Source organism: Eriocheir sinensis, chromosome 20 (assembly GCF_024679095.1).
Source record: "Eriocheir sinensis breed Jianghai 21 chromosome 20, ASM2467909v1, whole genome shotgun sequence".
Lineage (NCBI taxonomy): Eukaryota > Metazoa > Arthropoda > Malacostraca > Decapoda > Varunidae > Eriocheir > Eriocheir sinensis.
In genome coordinates this window covers 14,763,643-14,790,063 of record NC_066528.1, presented here as the reverse complement: position 1 = coordinate 14,790,063, position 26,421 = coordinate 14,763,643, and the positions used below count along the sequence as shown (strand labels likewise).

Below are 26,421 nucleotides of genomic sequence, written 5' to 3'. Positions count from 1 at the left end.
AGTAGTAGTAGTAGTAGTAGTAGTAGTAGTAGTAGTAGTAGTTCCGGCATATGATCCAATACTAACAGCCCCCCCCCCCTCCCCCATCCCCTCTTAACCATCCCCCCTCCCCTCCTAACCCTCCCTAACCATCCCCATCCCCTCCTAACCATCCCCCTCCCCTCCTAACCGTCCCTAACCATCCCCATCCCCTCCTAACCATCCCCTCCCCTTCTAACCACCCCCCTTAACCCCCTCCTAACCCTCCCTAAATATCCCCACCCCCTCCTAACCACCCCCACCCCCTCCTAACCCTCCCTAACCATCCCCATCCCCTCCTAACCCTCCCGAAACATCCCCATCCCTCCTAACCCTCCCTAACCATCCCCACCCTCCTAACCACCCCCATCCCCTCCTAGCCCTTCCTCACCCCCATCCCTCCGAACCACCCCATGTATCCCCCCTCCTAACCCTCCCCCTTGTCCTCCCCAGGGTGGGCCACGCCTCGCCTGGGAACTGGAGACTCGAACCCCTGGGAGGGCCGCCACTGCCGCATAGGACCCCCGTGCCCCCCCCGCGCCCCCGCCCCCGCCGCCAGTGCCGCCCCCGCCATGGCCAGCTAGACACTGCACACCAACATGCAACTTAGAGGAGCCATGATACTAGTGCTGGTAAGTGGAGGAGGTGGAGGATGAGGTGGATGACAAGTGGATGATGAGATGGATGATGAAGTGGATGACAAGTGAATGGTGAAGATGAGTAAATGGAAGATGAAATGGATGAGTAAGTGGGTGATTATGTAGACGATTATTTTTTTTTTTTTTCGTTTCACTTATGGCGCCGGTAGGCTTTCTCGGTGGGGTTTGGTGGTCGGCCCTGGCCTGTTATGGCGCAGGCAAATGTTTATAGCGGCGCCATCTTGCTTGGCTGATGCTGAGCCCCAGAGCTTATCTTTGATCCTTTTTTAGAGAGAATCTAGAGTCCGGGTGTATAGGTGGTCTTCAGGACAGCATATGGGTGGGTTCGGCCACTCGGCGGTGACTGAAAATTGTCAGCTTGTTTGTAGCTGCGGACGGGACGCGAACCTGCGTCCTCCTGGACGGTGCGCCCGCACGCTGTCCACTCATCCACCGCCTCCCCATCTGGATGGCAAGTTGATAATAGATGATTAAAGCGGATGAAGAGCGCTAACTAGGGTGAAGGTTAAAGGTTCTGGTGGTAAAGTGGACGAAAGTGCTGAAAGGTTCTGTAGAGAAGGGGCGAGACAAGACTCGTGGCCATTCACACTTAAAAAAGATGTTGGCACGAATCTATTTTACAATAAATGTTAAATAAATGTAGTTAAATAAATGAAAGAATATACAGGAAAGATAGGTTAAGTTTACTGTAGCTGGCGTCTTGCTGTATTCTTATGTTCTTACGAGAGGGAGATAGATAGATAAAAAAAAAAGAGAAAGGAAAAGAGACACAGGATGAAATAAATAAAGAAATTAATAAAGAAAGAAACAAACAAACAAAGGCAGAAAGAATGACAGACAGACAGAAAAAAAAAGATAGATAAATAAATAGATAGAAGGAGAAATAGGTGTGTGTGTGTGTGTGTGTGTGTGTGTGTGTGTGTGTGTGTGTGTGTGTGTGTGTGTGTGTGTGTGTGTGTGTGTGTGTTTGGCCAGCTCAAACAGGTAAAACGGCTAATTAAGGTGGCAGGTGTGTGGTCCTCAGTAACCCTCGGCTCCTCCTTTCTCGTTGGGGTGACAGAGCGAGGAGAAACATCATTAGTCACCCCCCTCACCCCCTCACCCCTTCACCCCTTCACCTCTCTCCTCCCTTCACTTCCCCTTTCTGCCCCCTCTCCCTCTTCCCCCTCTCCTATGTAACCCTTTCATCCTTTCCTTCCCCTTCCCTCCCCTTTCTTCCCTCTCAAAGCTCCCTCTTCCCCTCCCTTTCTCTCCCCTTTCCTCCCACTCACTCCCTTTGCTGCCTTCACCCTCTCTCCCCATCTCCCTCTTTCCCCCTTCTCCCTCTCATTCTCCCTTTCTCTCCTGTCTCGAAACTCCCTCTCCCCCGTTTCTTTCCCTCCCCTTCCTCCCACATTCTCCTTCTCCCCTTTTCCTTTTCTCTCCCTCTTCTCCCTTTCTTCTCCCCTTCTCTCCTTTTCCCATACTCCTTCCCTCTCGAAACTCCCTCCCTCCTTTCCTTTTCCTCCCTTTCCTCTAACATTCTCCCTTTGCTTCCCTTTCCCCCTCTCCCTCTACCCCCCTTCTCCCTCTCATTCTCCCTTTCTCTCCCCTTCTTCTTATCCTTCCCTCTCGAAACTCCCTCTCCCCCTTTCCTTTCCCTCCCCTTCCTCCCACATTTCTCCTCCTCTCTCCTTCCCTCTCGAAACTCCCCCTTTCTCTCACCTTCTTACTCCTTCCCTCTCGAAACTCCTCCCCTTCCTCCCACATTCTCCCTTTTCTTCCCTTTCCCCTCTCTCTCTTCTCCCCTTTCTCCTCCCCTTCTCTCCCCTTCCTCCTACTCCTTCCCTCTCGAAACTCCCTCCTTTCCTTTCCTTCCCCTTCCTCCCACATTCTCCTTCTCCCCTTTTCCTTTTGTCTCCCTCCTCTCCCCATTCTCCTCCCCGGAAATCCTCCCTTTCTCTCCCCTTCCCTCTCGAAACTCCCTCTTCCACCTTCCTTTCCGTCCCTTTCCTCCCCACTCCCTTTGATATCCTCTCCCCCTCTCCTCCTTCCCTTGCATCCTCCCTTTCTCTCCCCTTCCCACTCGAAACTTCTTCCGTCCCTTTCCTCCCCACTCCCTTTGATATCCTCTCCCCCTCTCCTCCCTTTTCCTCCCACTCACTCCCTTTGCTTCCCTCTCTCCCCTCTCACCCTTTCCTCTTCTTCCCCTTCCTTCCCTTCTTTTATCTCCCTTTCCTCCCACACTCTTCCCTCTCTCCCCCTCTCCTTTTCCTCCCACATTCTCTCTCTCGCCACCCTCTCCCTCTCCCCTGTCTCTCTCACCCCTCCCCTCTCTCCAATGTCGGTATGCAAAAAAAAACTATAGAAATGACCACCTCTCTCTTTAGAAGCGGACCACCACCATCACGGACCAACGAAAGGGTTCTATATATAAGGCCTCTGTGTTTTCTCTCTCCCTCTCTTTCTCTCTCCCCCTCCCCCCCCCTGTGCACGCAATTAGCCTCGCCTCGGGCCCCGTTTGACCGCCGGCACCACCACCAGCGCTAATAGTGGCCTTGGTAAATAGCGGCCACTTACTAAGGTGCCCCGAAGACCTCCTGTGTGTCCTTCCGCCTCCTCTCCTGTCCCTAACGCCGCCCTTGCTCCCTCCCTCCCTCCCCCTGGTCCACCCCTTGCTCTTCTCTCTCTTTCTCTTTCCTCCTTTTCGACTTATTTTCTCTCTTTCCCTTTGTTCTTTCCTGCTCTCTCTCGATATCTCCCTTTCTTTACTCTCTTCCTCACTCCCTCACTCCCCCTGGTCCACCCCTTGCTGTCCTCTCTCTCTCTTTCTCTTTCTTCCTTTCCCTTCGTTCTTTCCTGCTTTCTTTCTATCCCTTTCTTTCCTCCTCCCTCACTCCCTCCCTCCCCCTGGTCCACCCCTTGCTGTCCTCTCTCTCTCTCTTTCTTTCTTCCTTTTCGATTTATATTCTTTCTCTTTTTCTCTTTTTCCCTTTGTTCTTTCCTGCTCTCTTTCCCTTCCTTTAGTTTTCTCTTACAGTTTCCCTCTTTTCTCCTCTCTCTCTCTCTCTCTCTCTCTCTCTCTCTCTCTCTCTCTCTCTCTCTCTCTCTCTCTCTCTCTCTCTCTCTCTCTCTCTCTCTCTCTCTCTCTCTCTTTTCGACTTCTTTTTTCCGTTTCCCTTCGTTTTCTACCTGCTTTCTCTCCCTTTCTTTTTTATATTCTCTTTTTCCCCTCTCTCCTCCCCTTTCTCACTCTCCCTTTTCGACTTCTGTTTCTCTCTCCCTTTGTTCTTTCCTGCTTTCTCTCCCTTCTTCCCTCCTTTATATTCTCTACATTTCCTCTCCTCTTCCTCTCCCTCTCTCTCTTTTTCCCTCTCTCCCTTCTTTATCCTCTTCATTCTCCCTGTTTTTATTCCCTCTCCCTCCCTCTCACTTCCTCCTTCTTCTCTCCTCGCCCTCTTTTTTTTTCCTTTCGTCCCCCCTTAATCAAAGTCTCGCTGTGTTATGTCGGTCAATAAGCAACCTTACCCATTTTCCCTAACACGCTCCCGGGCCTTCACGCGGGCTTAGGTTTGTACCCGAGGAATCCGAACCGCCCAAGCAACTCCATTATCCCATGCGGTTCGTTTTCAAGCCTTTCTTCGCGTGCGCTCTTGCGGTACATCGGTGTGGACATGTTCTTGATACGGGCTAAGGAGTCGAGGAGATAGCCCGCGCCTCGGAGTCCCAGCGTTCATATCCAAGTCGACGGTTTGGTATTGTGACGTCTCCCCGAAGTAGACATTCCATCTTGCTACCGTGGGCGAGTGCTTTGTCTAGAGGTCTTAGCGTTGAAGTATTAAAGAACTTTGTGTTTTTACTGTTACTTCGAGGAGAGAGAGAGAAAGAACGCACTAAATAGCCTAATATGTTTGTCCTTCAATGTAAGCTGAGGAGTCAAGGGCGAGTGCTTTGTCTAGAGGTCTTAACATTGAGGATTGACTCGAAGTAATGAAGTTTCTAGTGTTACTTCAAGGAGATACAGGCGCGCTAACTAGGGTGAGATGCTTGTTCCCTAATGTAATCTGAGAGTCAAGGGCGTTGTAATATCGTGTAGGAATCTCTTAGCGTGTAAAGTATATAGTCGATTTTGTTTGTTTTTGTGACAGACGCAAAGTAGAGAAGTAGAGAAGAATGGGCCTCACTTTATATTCAAATCCGTGTCCTTAATGTAATCTTGGAGTCAAGGGAATCTCTTAGTGTGTAAAGTTTATATTCGATAGTTTCTTTTTGTGACGGAGGCGAGGTAGAAAAAATTCCCTCTTGTTAATGTCACTGTAAAGAAAATGGAGCTTACTTTACACTCAGACAGAAAGCATGAATGAAGGAATGAAGGAACAGGGTTAAGAGGAAGAAAGGAAGGAAGGGAAGTAAAAATAGAAAGAAGAAAAGACAGTGAAGATGAAGAAATGAGGGAACAGGGTTGACAGCAGGAAAGGAAGGAAAAGGAAAGATGAAGAAATGAGGGAATAGAATTGACAAGAGGAGAGGAAGGAAAGAAAGAACAGAGGAAAGGTGAAGGAAAATAAAGAAACAGAATTAACAGCAGGAAAGGAAGGAAAAGGAAAGAAGAAAAGACGAGAAAGATGAAGAAATGGGGGAATAGAATTGACAAGAGAAAAGAAAGGGAAGAAAGAAAGAGGAAGGAGAAGGAAAATGAAGAAACAGAATTGACAGCAGGAAAGGAAAGGAAGGGAAGGAAAAATAAAAGAGGAAGAAGAGACGCAGAAATAAGAAAGGTAAAGGTGAAGGAAAATGAAGAAACAGAATTGACAGCAGGAAAGGAAAGGAAGGGAAGGAAAAAGCGAGGAAAAAGCTGGAAAGATAAAGAAATGAAGGAAAGGAAGGAAAGGAAAAAGAAGAAGAAAAGCCGGAAAACATGAAGGAATAAGGAAACAAGACTGACAGAAGGAAAGAAAAGGAAGGGAAGGAAAAAAAATAGAAGGACGAAAGAAAAGGCGGGAAAGATTAAGGAATAGGAAATAGGACTCAACACTACCCCGGTACACATCCTTATAAGCCGAATGGGGAGTCAAGGGCGCTGTGTTGTCGAAGTCCCAGCGGGCAGACTTTATCCCACGTCTCTCCTTTGTGGCGGACTCGAAGTGGGAAGCTTTCTTAGTCCCGTTACATGAAGGGAAGAAGGAATCGCTATAGACGTATCCTTCATGCCGATAAAAGACGTTGAGGGGCTCATCCGGGAGTCTTCGTATACAAAATGTTGCTATTTCTTTTACCTGGATGGAAGTTTCTAGTAAGGGAAGGAGAGAGAGAAGGAATAGGAAAGGGAAAATAAGGAGGGCGAGAGAAGGAAGAGGAGGAGATAGGAGAATGGGGATAAAAGGAAGGGAGAGAAGGAGGAGGAAGTAGGGGAAAGAAGGGAGAGCGAGGGATATAGGAAGGAAAAAATTGGAGGGCGAGAGGAGGGAAAGGAAGCAATAGGAAGGAGGGAGAAAGAGGGAAAAGGAATAAGAGGAGGGTGAGAGGAGGAGGAGGAGGAGGTAGGAGAAAGGAGGGAGAGGAAGGAAAATAGGAAAATGAAAAATAGGAAGGCAAGAGGAGGAATTTGGAGAAAGGAGGGAGAGGAAGAGAGAGAGAGAGAGAGAGAGAGAGAGAGAGAGAGAGAGAGAGGGAAATAGGAAAGGGAAAAATAAAATAAAAAGCGACAGAAGGAAGAGGAAGAGGAGTTTTAAGAAAGGGGGAACAGGGAGGAAAAAGGAAAGGAAAAAAAAAGGGAGGGGAAGAAAAGAAGGAGGAGGAAGTAGGGGAAAGGAGGTAAAGGAAAGGGATAGCAAAAGGAATAAAAGGACGGGGAGAGAAGGAGGAGTAAGAGATTGGAGAAAAGAGGGAAAGGGAGGAAAATATGAAAAATAGGAAGGAGAGAGGAAGAGGAGGAGAAGGAAGAATGTTCACTCATCCAATCGTGCACATTAATTCTTCACGCCTTCAACTCGAAAGCAAAAGTCCTTCCCTGGTGGTACCGTTGCAAACACTTAAAGGAATGTACACACGCGGCCTTGATTATCCGTACACACACACACACACACACACACACACACACACGAGCACATTCTCCCCCAGATTACACTCGACAGGCGTTGAATTCCTTTAAAACCATTCGTGAGATACGGGAAAAAAGAGAGAGAGAGAGAGAGAGAGAGAGCTGTGTATGGTACGGACGGATAAAGTTGTGTGTGTGTGTGTGTGTGTGTGTCAGGGCCAACTTCACTATAATAAGACTTTGGTTCCTCGTCCTTTTTTCTTTCCTTCTTTTCATAATCCTCATATTTCGTCTTTCACCCCAAGTGCAGGAGATTCACTTTCTTAAAACTCCATTATCCACTTTTTTTTCATCGTTTTACATTTCTGCCTTTACATGATACGGGTTTTATTACTTTCACTGTAGGAATTTTGCACTTTTTTTCGTTTTTTTATTATTTATTTTTATTTTCTCCGTATTGGTTTTGTTCGCGTAGCTCAAGATTTCACGGCCCAGCTTCTGACAACGAGCGATTCACGGATAGAGTTTCCCATTTTCTCTTTTTTTCTTGTTGTTCTCCTTCTTGTTCTTCTTGCTCTTGTTCTTGTTCTGCGTTTTCGTCTTCTTTTCTTCTTGTTGTTCTCGTTTTTGTTCTTCTTGTTCTTGTTCTGCGTTTTCGTCTTCTTCTTGTTGTTCTCGTTCTTCTTGGTCTTGTTCTTGTTCTGCGTTTTCGTCTTCTTTTCTTCTTGTTGTTCTCGTTTTTGTTCTTCTTGGTCTTGTTCTTGTTCTGCGTTTTCGTCTTCTTTTCTTCCTGTTGTTCTCGTTTTTGTTCTTCTTGGTCTTGTTCTTGTTCTGCGTTTTCGTCTTCTTTTCTTCTTGTTCTCGTTCTTGTTCTTCTTGGTCTTGTTCTTGTTCTGCGTTTTCGTCTTCTTTTCTTCTTGTTCTCGTTCTTGTTCTTCTTGGTCTTGTTCTTGTTCTGCGTTTTCGTCTTCTTTTCTTCTTGTTCTCGTTCTTGTTCTTCTTGGTCTTGTTCTTGTTCTGCGTTTTCGTCTTCTTTTCTTCTTGTTCTCGTTCTTGTTCTTCTTGGTCTTGTTCTTGTTCTGCGTTTTCGTCTTCTTTTCTTCTTGCTCTTCTTGGTCTTGTTCTTGTTCTACGTTTTCGTCTTTTGTTCTTGTTCTTCTTGGTCTTGTTCTTGTTCTGCGTTTTTGTCTTCTTTTGTTCTTGTTCTTCTTGGTCTTGTTCTTGTTCTACGTTTTCGTCTTCTTTTCTTGGTCTTGTTCTTGTTCTACGTTTTCGTCTTTTGTTCTTGTTCTTCTTGGTCTTGTTCTTGTTCTGCGTTTTCGTCATCTTTTCTTCTTGTTGTTCTCGTTTTTGTTCTTCTTGTTCTTGTTCTGCGTTTTCGTCTTCTTTTCTTCTTTTTCTTATTCGTGGGTAAAGTTTCCTAATATTTTCTCTTAGCTTGCAATTTTTCGGGTAAGAGTCGTAGAGAAGTCGTCCCGCGGTGCATTGGTTAGCGCCCCTGACTACGAACTGCTGGCCGAGGATCGAAGAAGAAGGAGAAAGAAAGAAGAAAAGAAAAGATGAAAAGAAGAACTAGAAGAAGAAGAGAAAGAAGAAGATTGCATTGGTTACGAACTGTCGGCTTAGGTTCGAATCCTGGAAGTAGAAATTAAGAAAAAAAGAAAGAAAGAAAGAATGAAAGAAAAGATGAACTAGAAGAAGAAGAGAAAGAAGAAGATTGCATTGGTTACGAACTGTCGGCTTAGGTTCGAATCCTGGAAGTAGAAAAAAAAGAAGAAAAAAGAGAAAGAAAGAAAGAAGAAAGAAAAGATGAAAAGAAGAACTAGAAGAAGAAGAAAAGAAGATTGCATTGGTTAGCGTCCCTGACTACGAGATGTCGGCTTAGGTTCGAATCCTGGAAGTAGAAAGAAAAAAAGAAAAAGAAGAAAAAGAAGGAAAGGAAAGATGAAAAGAAGAACTAAAAGAAGAAGAAGAAGAGAAAGACCAAGAAGAAGAGAAAGAAGATGAAAAAGAAAAAAAACGAAGACGCAGAACAAAAACAACGAGATCAAGGAAGAACATAACCAAAAGCAAGAACAAGAACGAGAACAAAAAAAAAAGAAACGTAAGAATATTAGGAAACTTAACCCTTGAAAAAGAAGGAAAAGAAGAAAAGACGAAAACGCAGAACAAGAACAAGAGCAAAAAAGAAAAACGAGAACAAGAAAAATTAAAGATGGGAAACTCCACCCGTGAATCGGTCGTTTTCAGAAGCCGGGCCGTGGATTCCAGTTCCCCGTCCAGAGACCCAAAGAAAAGGCGCCTTTGATCATTATATTCCCCGGCTGGAGGAATGTCAGGCGTCCGCGGCGGCATGAGTCAGCAGGAGTCAGCGAAACGCGGCGTCCCATCTATAGTGCGGTCAGCGTTACCAAATTATCGTACTCAGCCACTCAGCACATCATACATCGCGGTTTCTGACTCACAATAATCGCAAACAACGTAACAAGTAATGGTTTTAACGATAACTTTAACTGCAATCTCGTTATCTGTGTGGATACGGGAGTTTTAGGCCCTGGAACTGATAAATGCGATGTTTTGAGTTCGATAATGGTAACGCTGATGGTGGAGTCGGGCGGGGGCGGATTCGGGTTGGGTTGGCGATGGGCGGGGAGGCGTGGAAAGGCGGACAGGACAATACCCAAGAAAGCACAAATGACAGAGGCGCATCAAGTCCCAGAATGACCGCCACTCACGAAGGGATTTATAAGTGACGAGGAGGATGAAAGGCTATGAGGCGAGGGCGTGGTGGCGGCGGCTGCGTACGAAAACCGCGTCGTATTATAAAACATTTCGTCGCCCAAGAACACATATTTGACAAGGCTTTCGTAGGAGTTTTGGGCATTTCCAGTAGTAGTTTTATGGCCCTGGTGGTAGTTTGACCCTTCTTCTGTACCGTGAACCTAAAGAAACACATATTTGACAAGGCTTTCGTAGGAGTTTTGGGCATTTCCAGTAGTAGTTTTATGGCCCTGGTGGTAGTCTGACCCTTCTTCTGTACCGTGAACCTAAAGAAACACATATTTGACAAGGCTTTCGTAGGAGTTTTGGGCATTTCCAGTAGTAGTTTTATGACCCTGGTGGTAGTCTGACCCTTCTTCTGTACCGTGAACCTAAAGAAACACTCATTAGATTAACCTAACCTAACTAAGGGTCGTATCATAAGACATTTCGCCTCCCAAGAACACATATTTGACAAGCCTTTCGTAGGAGTTTTGGGCATTTCCAGGAGTAGTTTTACGGCCCTGGTGTTAGTTTGACCCTTCTTCTGTACCGTGAACCTAAAGAAACACTCATTATAACCCGATTGATCCCCTCTTTGACCTTTAGAAATAGAGAATGAGAGAAGGGAAAGTGTCTTATAAAACCGACTTGAAACTGCGCTGTAAGAAGTCTTCGTAAGAACATAGGAACATAAAAACCGTTGAGAACACATTAGAACGTACCCCATAACTACGTCCAGTGATTTGGTTACGTCATAAACTGAGAAGAGGTTATAGATAGAGTCTGTTGGTTTGATAGGCAGGATCTCTTGTTACGGAAGCCATGTTGTGAATCCTTAATTAATGAGTGGTTTTCGAGATACCTCACAATTTTTTTTTTTTTTTTTTTACGTCATAAACTGAGAAGAGGTCGTTATAGATGGTCTGTAGGTTTGATAGGCAGGATCTCTTGTTACGGAAGCCATGTTGTGAATCCTTAATTAATGAGTGGTTTTCGAGATACCTCACAATTTTTTTTTATTCTTTTTTCTTTACGTCATAAACTGAGAAGAGGTTATAGATAGAGTCTGTAGGTTTGATAGGCAGGATCTCTTGTTACGGAAGCCATTTTGTGAATCCTTAATTAATGAGTGGTTTTCGAGGTAACTCAATTCTTTTTTTTTTTCTTTTTTTTACGTCATAAACTGAGAAGAGGTCGTTATAGAGGGTCTGTAAGTTTGATAGGCATGATCTCTCGTTACGGAAGCCATGTTGTGAATCCTTAATTAATGAGTGGTTTTCGAGATACCTCACAATTCTTTTTTTTTTTACGTCATAAACTGAGAAGAGGTTATAGATAGAGTCTGTAGGTTTGATAGGCAGGATCTCTTGTTACGGAAGCCATTTTGTGAATCCTTAATTAATGAGTGGTTTTCGAGGTAACTCAATTCTTTTTTTTTTTACAGCAAAGGAGTCAGTTCAAGGGCATTAAAAAGGAAACAAATATGAAAAAAAAGCCCGCTACTCACTGCTCCTAAAAAGAGTTAGAGGAGTGGCCGAAGGATAGGTCAATTTCGGGAGGAGACTAATAGGCCTGTAATAACGTTCCATAATTACATAACGCTCCCATTACGCTCAACCTCAGAGTTCCCTTCCTCTCAGACACAGGAAGCGTATGACTGAGGATTATACCAAAAGATTTATTGAGGAAAAGTACAAGAACTTAGAATCGAATAAGTAAAGGCATACGATTAATTCCGTTTCCTCTCTCTCTCTCTCTCTCTCTCTCTCTCTCTCTCTCTCTCTCTCTTGCTTTTTTTTTGTGTGTGTGTGTGTGTGTGTGTGAGAGAGAGAGAGAGAGAGAGAGAGAGAGAGAGAGAGAGAGAGAGAGTTCGATAAGCATCATTCCATTTTATCCTTCTCAGCTCTTGACTCATCCCTTCTTCCTCCCTTCATAATAAATCCCTTCCTTATATAAACTCAAATTACATCACGCAACTTGATCTTCATATAACTTTGCATTCATTCCATTTACATTTATCTAGCATCCGACGTCACCCGGGAAGCCTCTTGATATTACTAGGATGAAATAACGTGTAATATTCTATCAGTTGGCAACGAAGAACCTGTAGTCGTATATCATAAATGTGTAACTAGAGATGAGCCAAGGCCATCTATACCGACAAGACCAAGGCTCAATTATATTTAAAGCCTGAAGTCGGTCTTGTCAAACGCTTCAGCCTCTCACATCAACCATTTCCAAAGGCCGAAACGGAGACAAATCGGGTTTTCATGAGTGTGTGTTAGTTCATGGTACAGAAGAATGTGCAAACTAGCCCTCGAAATTCTCCAAAACCCCTACGAAAGCCAAATGTGTGTGCTTGGACGCCGAAATGTTCAAGAGTGCGAATGGAAATAGAAGAAATGGAAACGCCAAGACTCAGTTATATAAAGGGAAGGATTTGGGGAAAGGCGTGGGAAGTAAGGAAGGAAAATGTAAGAGGTATTGGACCATGCAAAGTTAAGCTTAAAGTTGAAGCTTAGAAGGGTCGCCTAAGCACACATTTTTAACAAGGCTTTCGTAGGATACCTGAGGCTTTCCACGGCTACTTTTATAACCCTGGTGGTAGTTTAACCCTTCTTCTATGCCATGAAACTATTAAAACACTCCAGAAATCCCGTCTAATCATCTCTTCAGCCTTTGTAAATAGTTGACATGAGAAACGGAAGCGTCTGAGAATGAGGACTTACTTAGATAACGCCTTCTGGTTGCATTGAGTTCCATCCCTCGTGTCTCAATCCCTCTACAGCTACACCGGATATGATACAAGGGAGGGAGGGGTTAGATCTTGAGTTTCTTCTGTTATGTGTCTTATGTTACCTTCTACATGACCTCCCTGTCCCCCTGAGCTCCTGTGTCTGATTCTGTTCTTGCTTCCAGGTGGTTTGGCTGTTGCTGGGTTGGGTGCGCTCGCAAGAGGGCAGCGCAGACTCCACCTCACGCCACCGCCGGGATCACCAAAGACGAAAGTAAGGAAGGGAGAAGGGGAGAGAGGGAGAGGGAGAAGGGGAGAGAGAGAGGGAGGAGAGGGAGAAGGGGAGAGAGGGAGGAGAGAAGGGAAGGGGAGAAAAGAGGGAGAGAGACTGAAAAAGTAAGAGGTAGAAGGAGGAGGAGAGGGTGAGGGAGAAGGAGAGGGTGAGGGAGAAGGGGAGAGAGAGAGAGAGAGAGAGAGAGAGAGAGAGAGAGAGACTCCTTACTGTCTATTTTCTTATTTCTCTGTCTTCTTGTTTCCATTCCTTTCTCAACTCTTAAATTTTTTCATTCCCTTCACTTCCCTTCCCTCCCACCCTTCATCTTGTTCTCCTATTTCTCTATCTTGTTGTTTCCTTTCCTTTCTCTTTGTCGACTCTTCAATTTTTTTCTTCCCTTCACTTCCCTTCCTTTCCCTCCCACCCTTCGCTCATTTTTCTTTCTCATTTCCTTTCCTTTCTGTTCATCTATTAATATATTTTTTTTATCGTTCACTCCCTTCCGTCCCTTCCCGTACTCATTCATCTTCCTCTTGTTTCCTTTCCTTTCTGTTCGTCTATTAATGTATTTTTTTATTATTCATTCCCTTCCATCCCTTCCCTTACTCATTCACTTTCTCGTTTCCTTTCCTTTCTATTTGTCTATTAATATATTTTTTTATCGTTCATTCCCTTCTTCCCTTCCCTTCCACCCTCCATCTTGTTCTCTCACTCATTCACCTTTCTCGTTTCCTTTCCTTTCTCTTTTTCGTAACTGATTCCCTTCCCTTCCCTTCTTTTCCCTTTTGTATAGCAGTATTACGCACTCTGCTGTATTCCGCCTTAGATCTAACTCCTCTTGTGTTTGCAGGACGCTGGAGAAGCTCGCTGCACGGGGCTTAACTGGGGCTGAGCAAGAGAGAATAGCCGAAGAGATCCTGGCTCGCCTCGACTTCTCCAGCAGCATGACCACGACAACGACCACCACCACGACGACGACCCCCCCACACCTGCGCCCGCACCGCCACCGCCACCACCACCACCTGTCCCCTCGGCTGGCAAGACTGGCCTCGGAAATGGCTGACGAGCCCCTGCCAGAGTCTGCCAGTCTAAGGCACTCCCCGGAAGTCTTTGAAGATGCCACGGAAGAGACCGATTTGACGGTGGAGGAAGAAGATGAGGTGGAGAGAGATTCCTCGAGTCCACAACTAATAGAACAATATATGTTAACGGAGACGATGGAGAGTCTCAATCGAGGGAAGAGGGAAAGGATAGAGGCGCAGGAGAGGAGGAATTCACGCAAAAATCGACGAAACGATCGAAAACAAGAATGTCAAAAGAGGAGAGAGAGGTGTAAGGAGCTGAGGAAAGTCAAGAGAATAAGGAGAAGGCGCTACAGAGAGGTCAGGAAGATGATCAACGACACGATAGAGCTGTACGAAGATGAAGACGGAACCAAATACATCGACTGCTGCCCCTCCGTGCTCATCAGCATAAACAAGGAATACGGAAAGGGCCGCTCACACCGCACCATGGCCATCAAGCCCGGCCACCAGGCGTTCACGGAGCGCATGTGCATGGATGGTTTCGAGGGCAAGGAGTGCATCTTCCCGGCCAGCGCCCTCAAGCCGGAGGTGACCACTCGCTGCGTCCAGCAGTACTCATATTCCCAGGCCATCATCAAGCCTCTGGACTCTGGCAACGATGAATGGATGCACGGCTCCATCCAGGTCGGCTCCGGTTGCTCGTGCCAAGTGAGCATCAATCACAAAAAGAAAAAAAGAAAGAGAAAGAAGAGATGAGTGGAGGTCAGCAGGGGCCACAGCACGCTCCTGGCCCTGTCGCACCTCCTGCACAATACAACGCCCGGCTCCCCGCAGTGTGGCCTCGCCACTGCTCTGCTGGATGACTTTTGTTTCCACGCCAATACCTAGAGTCTTGGTGTGCTAAGGAACGGTCCCAAGGGAGCCACGGTCCAGAGAGAGAGAACTCTGTGTTAGATGGTAGTAGTGACGCACCCCAGACAGACACAACTTATGGCATTCACACCAATGGTATGCCGCGTGTGCACACACACACACACATACACACACACACACTCACTCACTCACCCCGCGGCCCAGTTCCTGCTGCAGCCAGCAAACATTGTGTGGGCAGCGCCATGGGTGAGGGTGGCACCTGCCCATCGGGCCAGGTGGAGGGGCGGCCGTGGAGAGGCTGGGCGGCCGCTGCTCCCCCACCCCCACCCCACCATTACCTCAGCAGCAGCCAGCATCCTGACAATCCGCACCGTCGGAGATCTACTCTTTTCACTCTTCCTGTAGAATCTCAAAAATTTATCTGATCTTGTATTTATTCTAGTTAGCGCCATTATTTTTTGTCGTCGTTAGTTTTTTGTAGTTTAAATACTAATTATTACTGTATTATAAACTTTTTGTATATTTTGAGTACTTGAGTCCGACATGACAAAATATTTTTTTCTTGTCATTTTGTATCATGCATAGGATAGAAACTATATTTTTATTTACTTTAATTACAAACTCTTATAAAGGTATTAACTCGGGCATGGAGACCTCCCTCCCCCTCCCCTCCCCTCCTTCCTCCTCCCCCCAGTCCCTTAGCCATCCTGCTCCTCTGTTCCTACTCTTCCTACGTCACCCTGGTCATGCAGCAGGGAAGGGGAGGAGGTAACGTGGTGACGCCTCACTCATGTCAATACGTGCGATGAAAGGAAAAATGTTCACCAACCCTGTTTTGAAGTTCCTCTATTCCCTCGTCCCCTCCCCTTCTTCTGCGTCTTGTTCTCTTCTATTTGGTAGTAGTAGTAGTAGTAGTAATCGTAACAGTAGTAATAGTAGTAGTAGTTGTAGTCACCGTTCTGCTGATAACAACTTCATATAGAAAAAACTCCTACCACTTTACTCTCCTGTATTCTTCAATGTCCTCCTCCTCTTCCTCCTCCATTTCTATCATAGAGCCTAGAAACTGCGATGCCAAAGGTCCCGTTTATCATTTCTCACCATTTACCCACATACTGCCCTGCCCTTCCTTGCCCCACCCTCGCCCCTTTCTTACCCCTTCCCTCCACGCCCAGGGCCCCGTCAACCCCTCCACACACCCCTTGCCAAGTGGGTGAGGAGGTTGTCGTGGCCATCACTGTTCTACCACTGAGTCATGTCGCCCTCGGTTAGGTCGTTCAACATATCAACTAGATACCTAGGCTCCTGGTCCCTGCCAAGCCCCCTGCCACACTGCCCTTACAAGACTGCCTGGCTAAGGTCGTTGGTTATGTTAGGTTAGGTTAGCAGAAGCACGCGCCCATATGCTTCATTTTCCGTCTTCTGGTATGTATGTCTTGTGTTTTGAGTTGTCTTTAAGTTATGTAATGTCTGCCCTTGTGCTGTATGTGTGTGTGTATGAGAGAGAGAGAGAAAGAGAGAGAGAGAGAGAGATTGTGGTCTCTCTTCAGTTTATCAGTCACCCAAAGTCTCCCTCAGATGTTCCCTTGTTCATTCAGTCACATCAGTTGAGTGTATGTAACAATATCGTCTCCCATTATTCCAGTTAAAATTCAAGTGTCCATTTCCTTTTCATAGTTTCTAGCACTAAAAATCTTTATTCTCTCTCTCTCTCTCTCTCTCTCTCTCTCTCTCTCTCTCTCTCTTATGGTTTGATTATTATGGAAAGCTTAGGAATGGATATACAGAAAACCCTTGCTTTTATTGACCCCAATATAATGAATTTTGGCTTTAATGAACTTCTGGGGCTGAGGATTTACCAAGCAAGGTCGGTAAACGTGGGGTTCAGTTTGGCGGTGGGCCAGCCAAACACGCAGGCTACATGCAGGTCGGCAGTGGAAACAAAGGTGACTGGGCCGTGCTCACCACTCAGGCTACAGAGCCTTGTCCACCTGACTGTAAACACCTCCATTTGCATCCTCCTGTGCCTCATCAAGTGTGCTGCCTCCCGACACACCTCACCACAAACTTTGTTATGGAAATAGCCAACTTTCAGTTCATAAAATGAACTGCCAACTGTTTGGATACCTCAGATATAACAGATTTTCGGATAATTTGTAACGTTATCCTCTTCCCCAACTGGTTTGTTAAAGTGAGGGTTTTCTGTGCTATATTATTCAAAGTCTATCTTATTTTTTTGTTAAAGTTATTTTTATCATATTCAGATTGAGTAACCTTGATGGTGTATTGCCAGTGCTTCTTCATAAAAAAATTTAGTACATGTATGTGTGTGTATGTATGTGTATTGGGAATAATATTCTTTGTTCACTCCCTACAAACAAGAATTATTCCCACCAGTTCATGAATAGATTTGTAAAAAATTTGAAAACAATTTTTCGGTAATTTTTTTTGTTCTTGTAAGGATGAGGTCGTGTGTGTCGACTATGTAAAGCTTGCACTGTCCCAGCCAAACACTCAGTCTTTGTGAGAGTAACATTTTCTGCTGTGAAATTCACTTCAATGGTAATTGCTGCATTGCACTGTAGTCAAAATTCTTCCCCATTCCTTCTATATAACCAGCAAGCTTTTAATGGTACATTTGGTTCCCTGTGGAGTCACTAGTATTTTATTAAGGTTCATAGATCAATTATTTCAGTCCATTACATTTTATGTAGCATTGTCAATCATTTCATTTTCATAATTTTCTGTACAACTTGACACCTAATCACTTTGCAAAACATTTTCCTTCACTGTCCGTCACTGAGCATGGCCAAGTTTTCAGTGACGTGATTGATTCCCTCTAGTCGTGAGAGACACAAGCCGTGGTCGGCTCAGCTCGCTGCAGCAGCAGCCTCGAGGCACCTCAGCCGCCGCAGCCCCAGCATACCCACACACAGGTGTTGGGGCTCCTCTCTCTCTCTTTATACGAATTTTTTGACTTTCTTCACAAATATTTCGACACTGTGACAAACAAGTCAGTTGATCAACAAAAACAATATTAAACCCTATCAGTGAACACATTCTTGACTCCTGTCATTCACATTCCTCATGGCTTCACCTACGAACATTGCACTCAGGTGGTAACGTTATAGGATACTACTCGAGCCAATAAGTGACAAAAATCTACCTAGGCAAGGCTGCCTAGGTGCATTTTTACAATCTCTACATGAAGGTTATTGGCTTGAGACTAAACTCCACCATAACCCAGCAGACATTTCTCAGCAGTGTATTAGAGGGCTTGGAACACATGTCTTTGTCAGAGTGGCACAGTCCTCCCTGACTGGGCTCCCCGTAGTGATGACCTTGCCCTGGAAGGGAAGTCCAGGGCCAGATCCTTCCAATAAGTAATGTGCAGGAGTATAAGGGACAGAAAAACTCACACACGCCCTGTGTTGTGGATGCCGGCGGATCGCGTCCAGCGGCAGGGGACAGGAATGTGAGACTGAGGAGCGTGAACATAATTACGACCAGTAGTAATATGTAAATAAATCTTACTTATAATTTCTTCTTTTATTATCAAATGTATCCCTGACTCAACACACTCATTAATCTATCCAGCATAATTTGATTTCCTGATATTATGGGTGGCTGGGGGATTCATTCTCTCAGGGGTTCCACGTCCCTGCCCGCAACTAACAGACAGCCCAACCCCTATCTGTAAATCCTGTAACTGGTTAAAAGACAATTGGAGGTCGAAGTATAATTGATATAAGACACTCCCCTGACCTGGTTCTGCTGGTGGGCCTGCCACTTGCAATGAGTGTAGAGCAAAGCCTATGGGATTCCTGCATCCCATAGAAGGAAGGGCCCCCTAGCCCCTCTTTTTGTTTTGGGGCAGCTGAGGTGAGACAGCGCCCGCAGAACCAAGCCCAGAATTAACCATTGACGGGCCCTGCATGTGGGCTCATGGAACACCCTGAGCTTCTTGAATGATCACTGACTGCCTTACTTAGCACATGAGCTCACAAGGCTGAAGCTAGACTGATAGGAGCCCTGGTAGTGGCAATATCATTAGGGGGAGCATTAGTGCCTATCTTAGGGTTGTAGCTATAGGCATCTCCAGCTAACTGCAGCCATTTGTGGTTGAGGTTACTTCAGTTGAGCACACATAATGCAAGTGAGGATGAAGCACACACTGGGCTTCATGTCTCTTGTTGCATTGTACGCTCCTACCGAAATATGTGAAACGGAAGAGAAGATGTTCTACACCAAGCTCAACTCCCTATTAGACCGGTGCACCCTCCAGGACACACTCATTGTCCTGGGTGACTTCAATGCTACTACTGGCAGGGTTGGCTACGAGCTATGTGTTGGTCCCCATGGTTCTGGTACCAGGAACACCAACAACTCTCCTGAATTTTGCAAGATCCAAGAGGTTGAGAATTGTGGGTTCCTGGTACCAGAGACCAGAGCTGCACCGCTGGACTTGGTATAGCGATGCCAGAGGGGTAGCTAAGGAGATTGACCACATCCTCGTAAGTACTCGTTGGAGGATCCTTCAGAGCTGCAGGGTTTACCGGAGTGCTGAGTTCTTTGCAACTGACCAAAGGCTTCTTGTTGCAACACTCAAGCTTCATGTCAGGTCAAGGAGAATCTTGAGATGCAACACTACTGTGTTCCATCTCGAGAGGCTGAAGGACCTGGCATGCGCTCAGGAGTAGGCAGTGACACACTCAAATCTTCAATGTGCTCAGCACCCTGGAGGACCCTGTAGAACTGTGGGATACCTTCAAACGTGAGACTAATCAAGCTGCCAAGGAGTGCATTGGAGAGCACCCGAGATCTAGGAGTGGCTTTGCCTCAGTGGAGACGCTGGAGAATATTGAGGAGAGTCGCGCTGCCAGACTTGCTGGGAACCGGGACCAATACAGGGCTCTGTCACGTAGGAATAGAGCTCTCCTGAGGAGAGACAAGGAGAGGTATGTCAAGGGTCTTGCAGAGGAAGTTGAGGGCCATCTAAATGCAAATGACCTCCAACCTGTTTACCGAGCCCTGAAGAAGCTCCGCTTCAAGTCTCCCTCTCAGGTGAGTGCTTTCCGAACAGCTGACGGCTGCCTCATGTCAGACATGGATGGCCAGAGGGCTCTTTGGGCTGTGTACTTTGAGAAGTTGTACACGGCAAACCCTCCAAGTGGGCAGCTTCCAGTTGCTGGGTTGCAGGTGGTGGATGCTGATCCACCCATTGACGAAAGCCCACCCTCTCTTAACAAGGTCAGAGAGGCTGTGGCAAAGTTGAGGGGTGGAAAGGCACCTGGCATCTGTAACATCAGTGCTGCTCAAGGCTGGAGGCAAGGCCATGATCCGCGGGTTGCATGTGGTCTTGACTGCCGTATGGCAGTCCAGTACCATTCCTCCTGACTGGAAGAGGGGGCTGATCGTCCCTATCTGGAAAGGGAAAGGGGACCACCAGGTCTACAGCAACTACCGTGGTATTACACTGCTCAGTGTGGTAGGCAAGGTGCTTACCCACCTATTGCTGATGCGAATTCGCAACCAGTTGCTGAAGCTCCAAAGACCTGAACAGTCTGGGTTCACATCTGTTAAGTCAGCAAGTGACCATATCCTAGCGCTTTGTGTACTGGTGGAGCGCTGATGAGTTTCAACAGGGGATGCTTGCAGCATTTGTCGATCTCAAGAAGGCGTTTGACTTGGTGCATCGCGAGGCACTCTGTGAGATCTCAGAAAATTTCACATACCTTGGCAGCGAAGTCCAGAACAACAGTGAGTCTTGCCATGAAGCCTTACGGCCGACTGGCCTGGCCCACGGTGTTATGGACTTCCTCAGCACAAGTATATGGCATTGTCAATACCTGTGCAGAAGGACAAAGTCCCTTGTGCAAGTCCCTTGTGCTCTGTGTCTTACTCTATGGCTGTGAGACATGGACACTAAATGGGGACTTGGAGGCAGATTGATGCCTGTGGTAATAAATGTCTATGTAAATCATGGAATATCGCTGGAATGACTATGTCAAACCGGCAACTGCTCCGTAAGACTGATTCGACATATATTACCTGCATAGTCCGTCAATGCCAACTCTGGTTATATGGGCATGTGACACATTACCCAGAAGCCGACTCTGCTCATTGGGTAAGAGGAGGTCAAGAGGAGGACTAAGGGGCAGCATGGGTCGAATAAGAGTAAAATATCACAACATCCATCAAAAATTAAATTTGCCCACACCCATGATGGGCTGGGGCCACCCCTGAGGCCCCACAAGAGAGCCTACCAGTGGTACAGGAAGCATACAAGGAAATATTTGATTCTGGCTGTTCAGCCCAGGAGCAGGCGATCAAGTGAGTAATCTTTAGTCTTATTTATATTATCAACAGGTTTTCTATCTGCTTCCTCTATGACAGTAAACTGAAAGGACACAATTATATGTATGTGTAAATTGATTACATGAATGTACAGTGGTCTTGTGTCCAATGCTGGTATCTGGTCAGAGATCACGTCACGTCGGACATGATTAACATTGGACAAACAAGAGAACTCGTGGGAAAAATTGATTTTGTCATTTTCTAAAAAATATCTTAAAAATACAATAAAAAAACCTTACATGCTAAGAACATTTTTTCTTACCTGTGGGAGTGGGGTTGGCGGCTTCCTGGGGACCGGCCAGGGTGTGTCCAAGGCTGTGGGGAAGCCATGTAGGTCTTCTGGATCACCTCCTGCAGCCTGTGCTTCCTCCTCCTCCACCACCCTCACAAACCCTTCGTCAAGCAGGGGCACTACAGACAGCGTCGTCATCCAGGCCAGCCACATCCTCCTCATCAGCATCCTCAAGGCCAGGGGATGGGTAGAAGCGTCAATCACACAGGCTTGATCCAACACGTGAAGATCCACCCTGAGCGTGGGGGCAGACAGGCTGGTCCACCCAAGTGACTCAGATCTATGCAGAAAAATCCAGTTTTGTGCACCACCTGACCACCCCCGCCCATACTACTGGCTGGCGTCACGCACCAAACTTCCGGCCAGTTGGGTGAGGGCGACAAGTGCAGTGGGTGATGGACGGTTTTTCCACGCATACAGAAATGTCTGCGGGTTTGGGCCACTTGTCAGCTGGGGTCTGTCGAACACTGGACCACTTTATACCTGTTATAAGAATTATAAAAAAATACTTGTCCAAAAAATGCAGCATTGGACATGAAACACCCTGGACAATCACACACTGGATGTGTGGCCACTGCATATAAGCACATTTTTTCATTCATTTAATGATTTTTGGTTGACCTCCATTTGCTGAGGTGGCTGGTAAACACGCAAGGTGAGTTCTGAGAAGGAACGGCTATTTCTACAAAAAGTGCAGACTAATCCAACACATCAGAACTCACCAGAAATAAAATGCTAATAAGATAACAAAAAAATGGGCCAAACTTCAGTGCTATGATTGCTAAAGTAGACAACTTCCTAATAAACACCCTAATGCTTCCCCTGCCCTGCCCTGAAGACTTCCCTGGTTTGAGTTCACAGCAATAGTGGAGCTTTTGCCACTGTTGACTCCAATAAACCTTTACACAGAAATCTTGTAAGTTTAAGTTCAGATCATACTATTACCACTATTACTACTACACACCTTCATGGTATAGTCACTATAGTGGCTAGCATGCCTAGCTACAAATCTGCAGACCCAGGTTTGAATCTCGGCCTGAGGTAGTCGGTATACACCCCACCCAGCTGTTAATCCTCCCATTCAGGCCGGTTGATGTATGGGTACCTAGGGAAAGGTAGCTAGATACACTGTACTAACCCAAATGCAACACTTGCACTGTGTCCTGGGTTGTGGTGCAGCTGTAGTGCGTGCCCCAACTTTACTTTCTTACTACCATTACAATGTATTACTATACACTACTTACTACTATTACTATATACTACTATATACTTTTAATTCTACTATTACTAGTATTAATAATAATTTCAAAGATAATTAATAATCATGCAGTTTACTGCGGAGGTACAGTGGAAAGTTTAAATGGAGGTCAAGTGACCATTTTGACAAGTGTTCTTGGCAAAAATGGACGAGGGGAACCCAGCACCAAACCTTTAGCCCCTTCACTGCAGCCATGCGAGCTTTTAACCTCTCTCGGCATGCAGTGGAACAAGAAGATATCTGGTAGTAATAATGAGATGAATATAAAACATACAAAGTCTCATATGTCTAGAATTAAAATAAAAGTTTATAGTAAAACTTCTTATATGAGAAATTAAGCAATGATCACATAACAATCTACATAAATATTAGCCAAACATTCATGAAGTGGAAATGATATTGAGTTATTTTCCTAAGCCAAAGCTGGTTTACACAGATGAAACAAAACTCAACTCATGAATCCTGCAAAAACAAATGAAAGCCCAGAGCCAACTTTTTCTTTATTTTGGTGATTGGTACAAATAAAATGCACTTATGGTTGCAAGACTAGACTGGAATGACAGGCTCCTGGAAAGAGTAATAGACTTATACAAAAGTTACATTACTTCAGCCACAAACCTCATATTACTTAAAAGAACATTCTCCACCATCTTAAGCTTTAGTTGTACAAAGTTTACACCCAGATCTACATGAATTTATATGATGTAAAAAAATTAAGTATATGTTAATGACTACAGGTACACTAACAGTTGTGTTGCATATTATTACTAATACCGTAAGAGTTAATAAGGTGCACAAAACCCCTATAAAGACCTTCACTACAAACAAGTGGTAGTGTTGTATCAAATTTACCTGTGGTTGGACCCCTTCACCTGACACAGTAATAATAACAATAATAATAATAATCACATGACTTGTTTCTCTAAAGCCCCAAATCTTCCAAAGAATTCATTAATACTTGACAAAATGAATATTAAACTAATTCTATACCAGCAAAATACCAATAGGACATTTAGTATTTTGATAATGAGAGTGGTTTGTAAGTGATAATTCACCTACATAAGATCCCCCTTCTTCCTGCTTAACCCGGTAGCAGCGGGGATCATGTTTCTTAATGGTCCCTCTAAGCGAGAAAAATGAGAAAAAATCACCCCTCAAACAAACCATTTTATAATATATATCAAAACATTTGTGATCAGATTATGTATCATCTATTTTGGGGGGTTTATATCATGGCACAAATTTGGCCCGTCGCTGCTACACGGTAAAGCCACAAATTTGGCCCGTCGCTGCTACCGGGTTAACTGACGACGGGCAAGCAGGGAAGTGAGAATGACTAGAATCAATTAAGACTGACTAGATCAAGGCTTGACTATTATGGTCATGATATCGACCTTTACATCAACATTCAACTGAACAAGAGCAAATTACTGATAATAATAATAATAATAATAATAATAATAATAATAATAATAATAATAATAATAATAATAATAATAATAATAATAATAATAATAAAAAAAGATCCCTTTCTGAAATACACACACACACACACACACACACACACACACACAGCCACACATACAGGTCTGTGAAACCTATAAATTCTACTGCCCACTTCCCTTTTTCATGCTAACATGTTTGAAACCTACAAAATGTTAATCAATATAACATCCTTAATTCCATTACATATACATACCATACCTTCTACAAGGCCTTCCAGTCGACTCTCCTCTTTCTCCAGGCCCACAGTGCTACACTCACTTGCCAGCATTCTTCAACTTCCCTTCGAGATACATGACCCAACTGCCACAGTCCCTCCCGGGCCAGTCATATATAAATGCAAATACATAGTTGGAAAGCCAATGATGGAGAAGATATGCTGACTAGTATCACTGTCATCATGTCATGGCACACCATGATCACCTTATGATAAATGCCTACATTAATAAGTACGAAGTACATATGTTGGACGGCAGATTATTCATTACCAGAGTAAAAAATGCGAGATTTTCTTTTTTATTACTATCTACTTTGTCTCCACTGTTTGTGCCCTCATTGTTTGTTTTTTTCCTCAGAAAAGCTATCCTATTAAACAGAAAACTTCAAAATTATAATTCCTCCTTACAGCATTCAAGTATATGCACAACATACTTTAAATATTTTTTTTGGAAACAAAGTACGTATATGCCTCAATTCAAAGGCTTCAGTTTGTACCAATGAAGTAGCAAATGAATTTTCTAAAATAATCTTTCAAGGCAAAATTATCATGTAAAAGAATTCATACTATATCAGACCTCCTCTACTGAGTACCTACTTGTATAATGAACCTCCACCAGCCTTACTGACTGCAGGAGAGCAATGAGGGGACGCACACACACCAGCACGGTGTCACTCAAGCCCACGGAGGCAACGTGTACAGTGACCAAGAGAGGCTTCAGCACCCCACTTGTGAAGGGCTGGACAATGTACTCAAGCACCAGCCTCAGGGAGTCAACTACAAGGGGCCTCACCACACCTTGAAGAATGAATCTGTAAAGAAATGACATGACGTCCGAGATGAAAAAGCACATTTCTTTCATTTCAGTCCTAATCTTTGATATCTTGTTTTTTTTAGATAAACACCCATGAAACAGTGATACTTCCTTCCCATTATTATTTTACCTATTTTTTCATACACAAATATGTGATTATTCAAATTAACATTGCATGTGGGCTTCACCAAAACATCTTAAAAAATCATTTACTGCAAACCTTCCCCTGTCAGCACTATATAAAGCACCAAGCATTGGCCGCTTCCAGTGTTTAGGCCTCAATGCCACAATGCTGTAAACTCCTCACCATGTTTCCAGCACACAAGGCGCCCACTGAACAATAAATCCCAAACTCATGCTGTCCTGAACACTGGGTAACACACTGTGGTAATAGTCCCCAGGGCTGATGGAGAACACTGCGCAACACTCACCCTAACCTTCCAGTAAGTGGTAACTGGCAACATCTCGTTACATACAGAAAACAGTCCCATTCTCGTTTGCTACAGAGCAGCAGGTGACTCGGAGGAGTGAATGAGCAGCACAACCCATTGGAGCTCAATAAACAATGTCAAAATGCAAGTGTAGCTTCTGACCGTGATTGGTTCTGTTCCTTACCCCATAGAGTGCAGCAAACCTCAAGGGAGGCAAGATAATTAAATCTGAATTGTTTTGAATTAAATTGTGGTTTAAATAGATATAAATCTGAGTAAAAAAGTCATATATAGGTTCGAGTCCTAACACGCTGATTTTTCAAACCACTGAGTGGCGGAATATTACCCACATGCTGCCCAGATCTTAAATCAACCCTAACTTCAGCGACTTCGCTCAAGAGGAGCACCGGGGGACAGCATGGGCCAGGCAAGAGTCATACATCACAGCAGCCACTATAAATAAAATTTGCCTGTGCACTAATGGCCTGGGGTTGCCCAAGAGACCCCTCAGAAAAGCCTACAGTGTTATGAACAGCGATAGGGTTGTAAAATTCCCGGGAATTTTGAAATAGGATACTTTCCATGGGAATTTTTAAGAACTTTGAGAATTGAGAAAAATTTACAAGTTTGTCTATGGTGCCTTTGGGCTTTTTTTTTTTTTTAAGCTGAGGCTCTTGTTGAGTCTTTAGACTTCACTTTTAGGAAGCTGTTAGTGAATGTCCCTGAGCCCAGTGGTGGCGTAGGCAGGATTGTTTAAGTGACGCCTATAGTGGCTCATGCCGCCCTCTGGTTAACCTAACCTAACAAAACTCCTAACAGTTACTAAACATCTTGACTCAGAAAATTCATATATAACTTTCTATACAACAAAGTGAGGTCATTCTTTGTTAATTTATACCATAAGGTGCTGGCAATCATGTGCTTGAAGATACCCTAAACTTAACCTAACCTAACACAACCCCAAACAGTTACTATAAGTCTTGACTCAGAAAATTCATACAAGCTTCCTTAATAATGAGATTTTCTAAACAACAAAGTGAGGTCATTCTTTGTTGATTTATACCATAAGGTGCTGGCAATCATGTGCTGGAAGATATCCTAAACTTAACCTAACCTAACACAACCCTAAACAGTTAATATAAGTCTTGACTCAGAAAATTCATATAAGCTTCCTTAATAATGAG

General features: G+C 44.7%; 2 protein-coding genes across 5 annotated transcripts in view; one reads left to right on the top strand and one right to left on the bottom strand.

Moving 5' to 3' along the window:
* The first annotated feature begins 471 nt into the window (after positions 1 to 471).
* On the top strand, positions 472 to 17,905 carry LOC127001226 (uncharacterized). The gene is made up of 3 exons (XM_050865516.1): positions 472 to 650; positions 12,379 to 12,467; positions 13,318 to 17,905. Exons 1-3 carry the CDS (start codon positions 618 to 620, stop codon positions 14,246 to 14,248), a joined length of 1,053 nt encoding a protein of 350 aa, XP_050721473.1. The 5' UTR covers positions 472 to 617; the 3' UTR covers positions 14,249 to 17,905.
* A 4,854-nt stretch (positions 17,906 to 22,759) lies between these two features.
* LOC127001225 (uncharacterized) overlaps positions 22,760 to 26,421 on the bottom strand; it is a 38,852-nt gene continuing 35,190 nt past the window's right edge. For all 4 annotated transcript variants that reach the window (XM_050865515.1, XM_050865512.1, XM_050865513.1 and 1 more), the window contains one exon: positions 22,760 to 24,804. In XM_050865515.1, the coding sequence (XP_050721472.1) occupies positions 24,564 to 24,804 (241 nt within the window). In that variant the 3' untranslated portion in view covers positions 22,760 to 24,563. The remainder of the gene's footprint in view (positions 24,805 to 26,421) is intronic.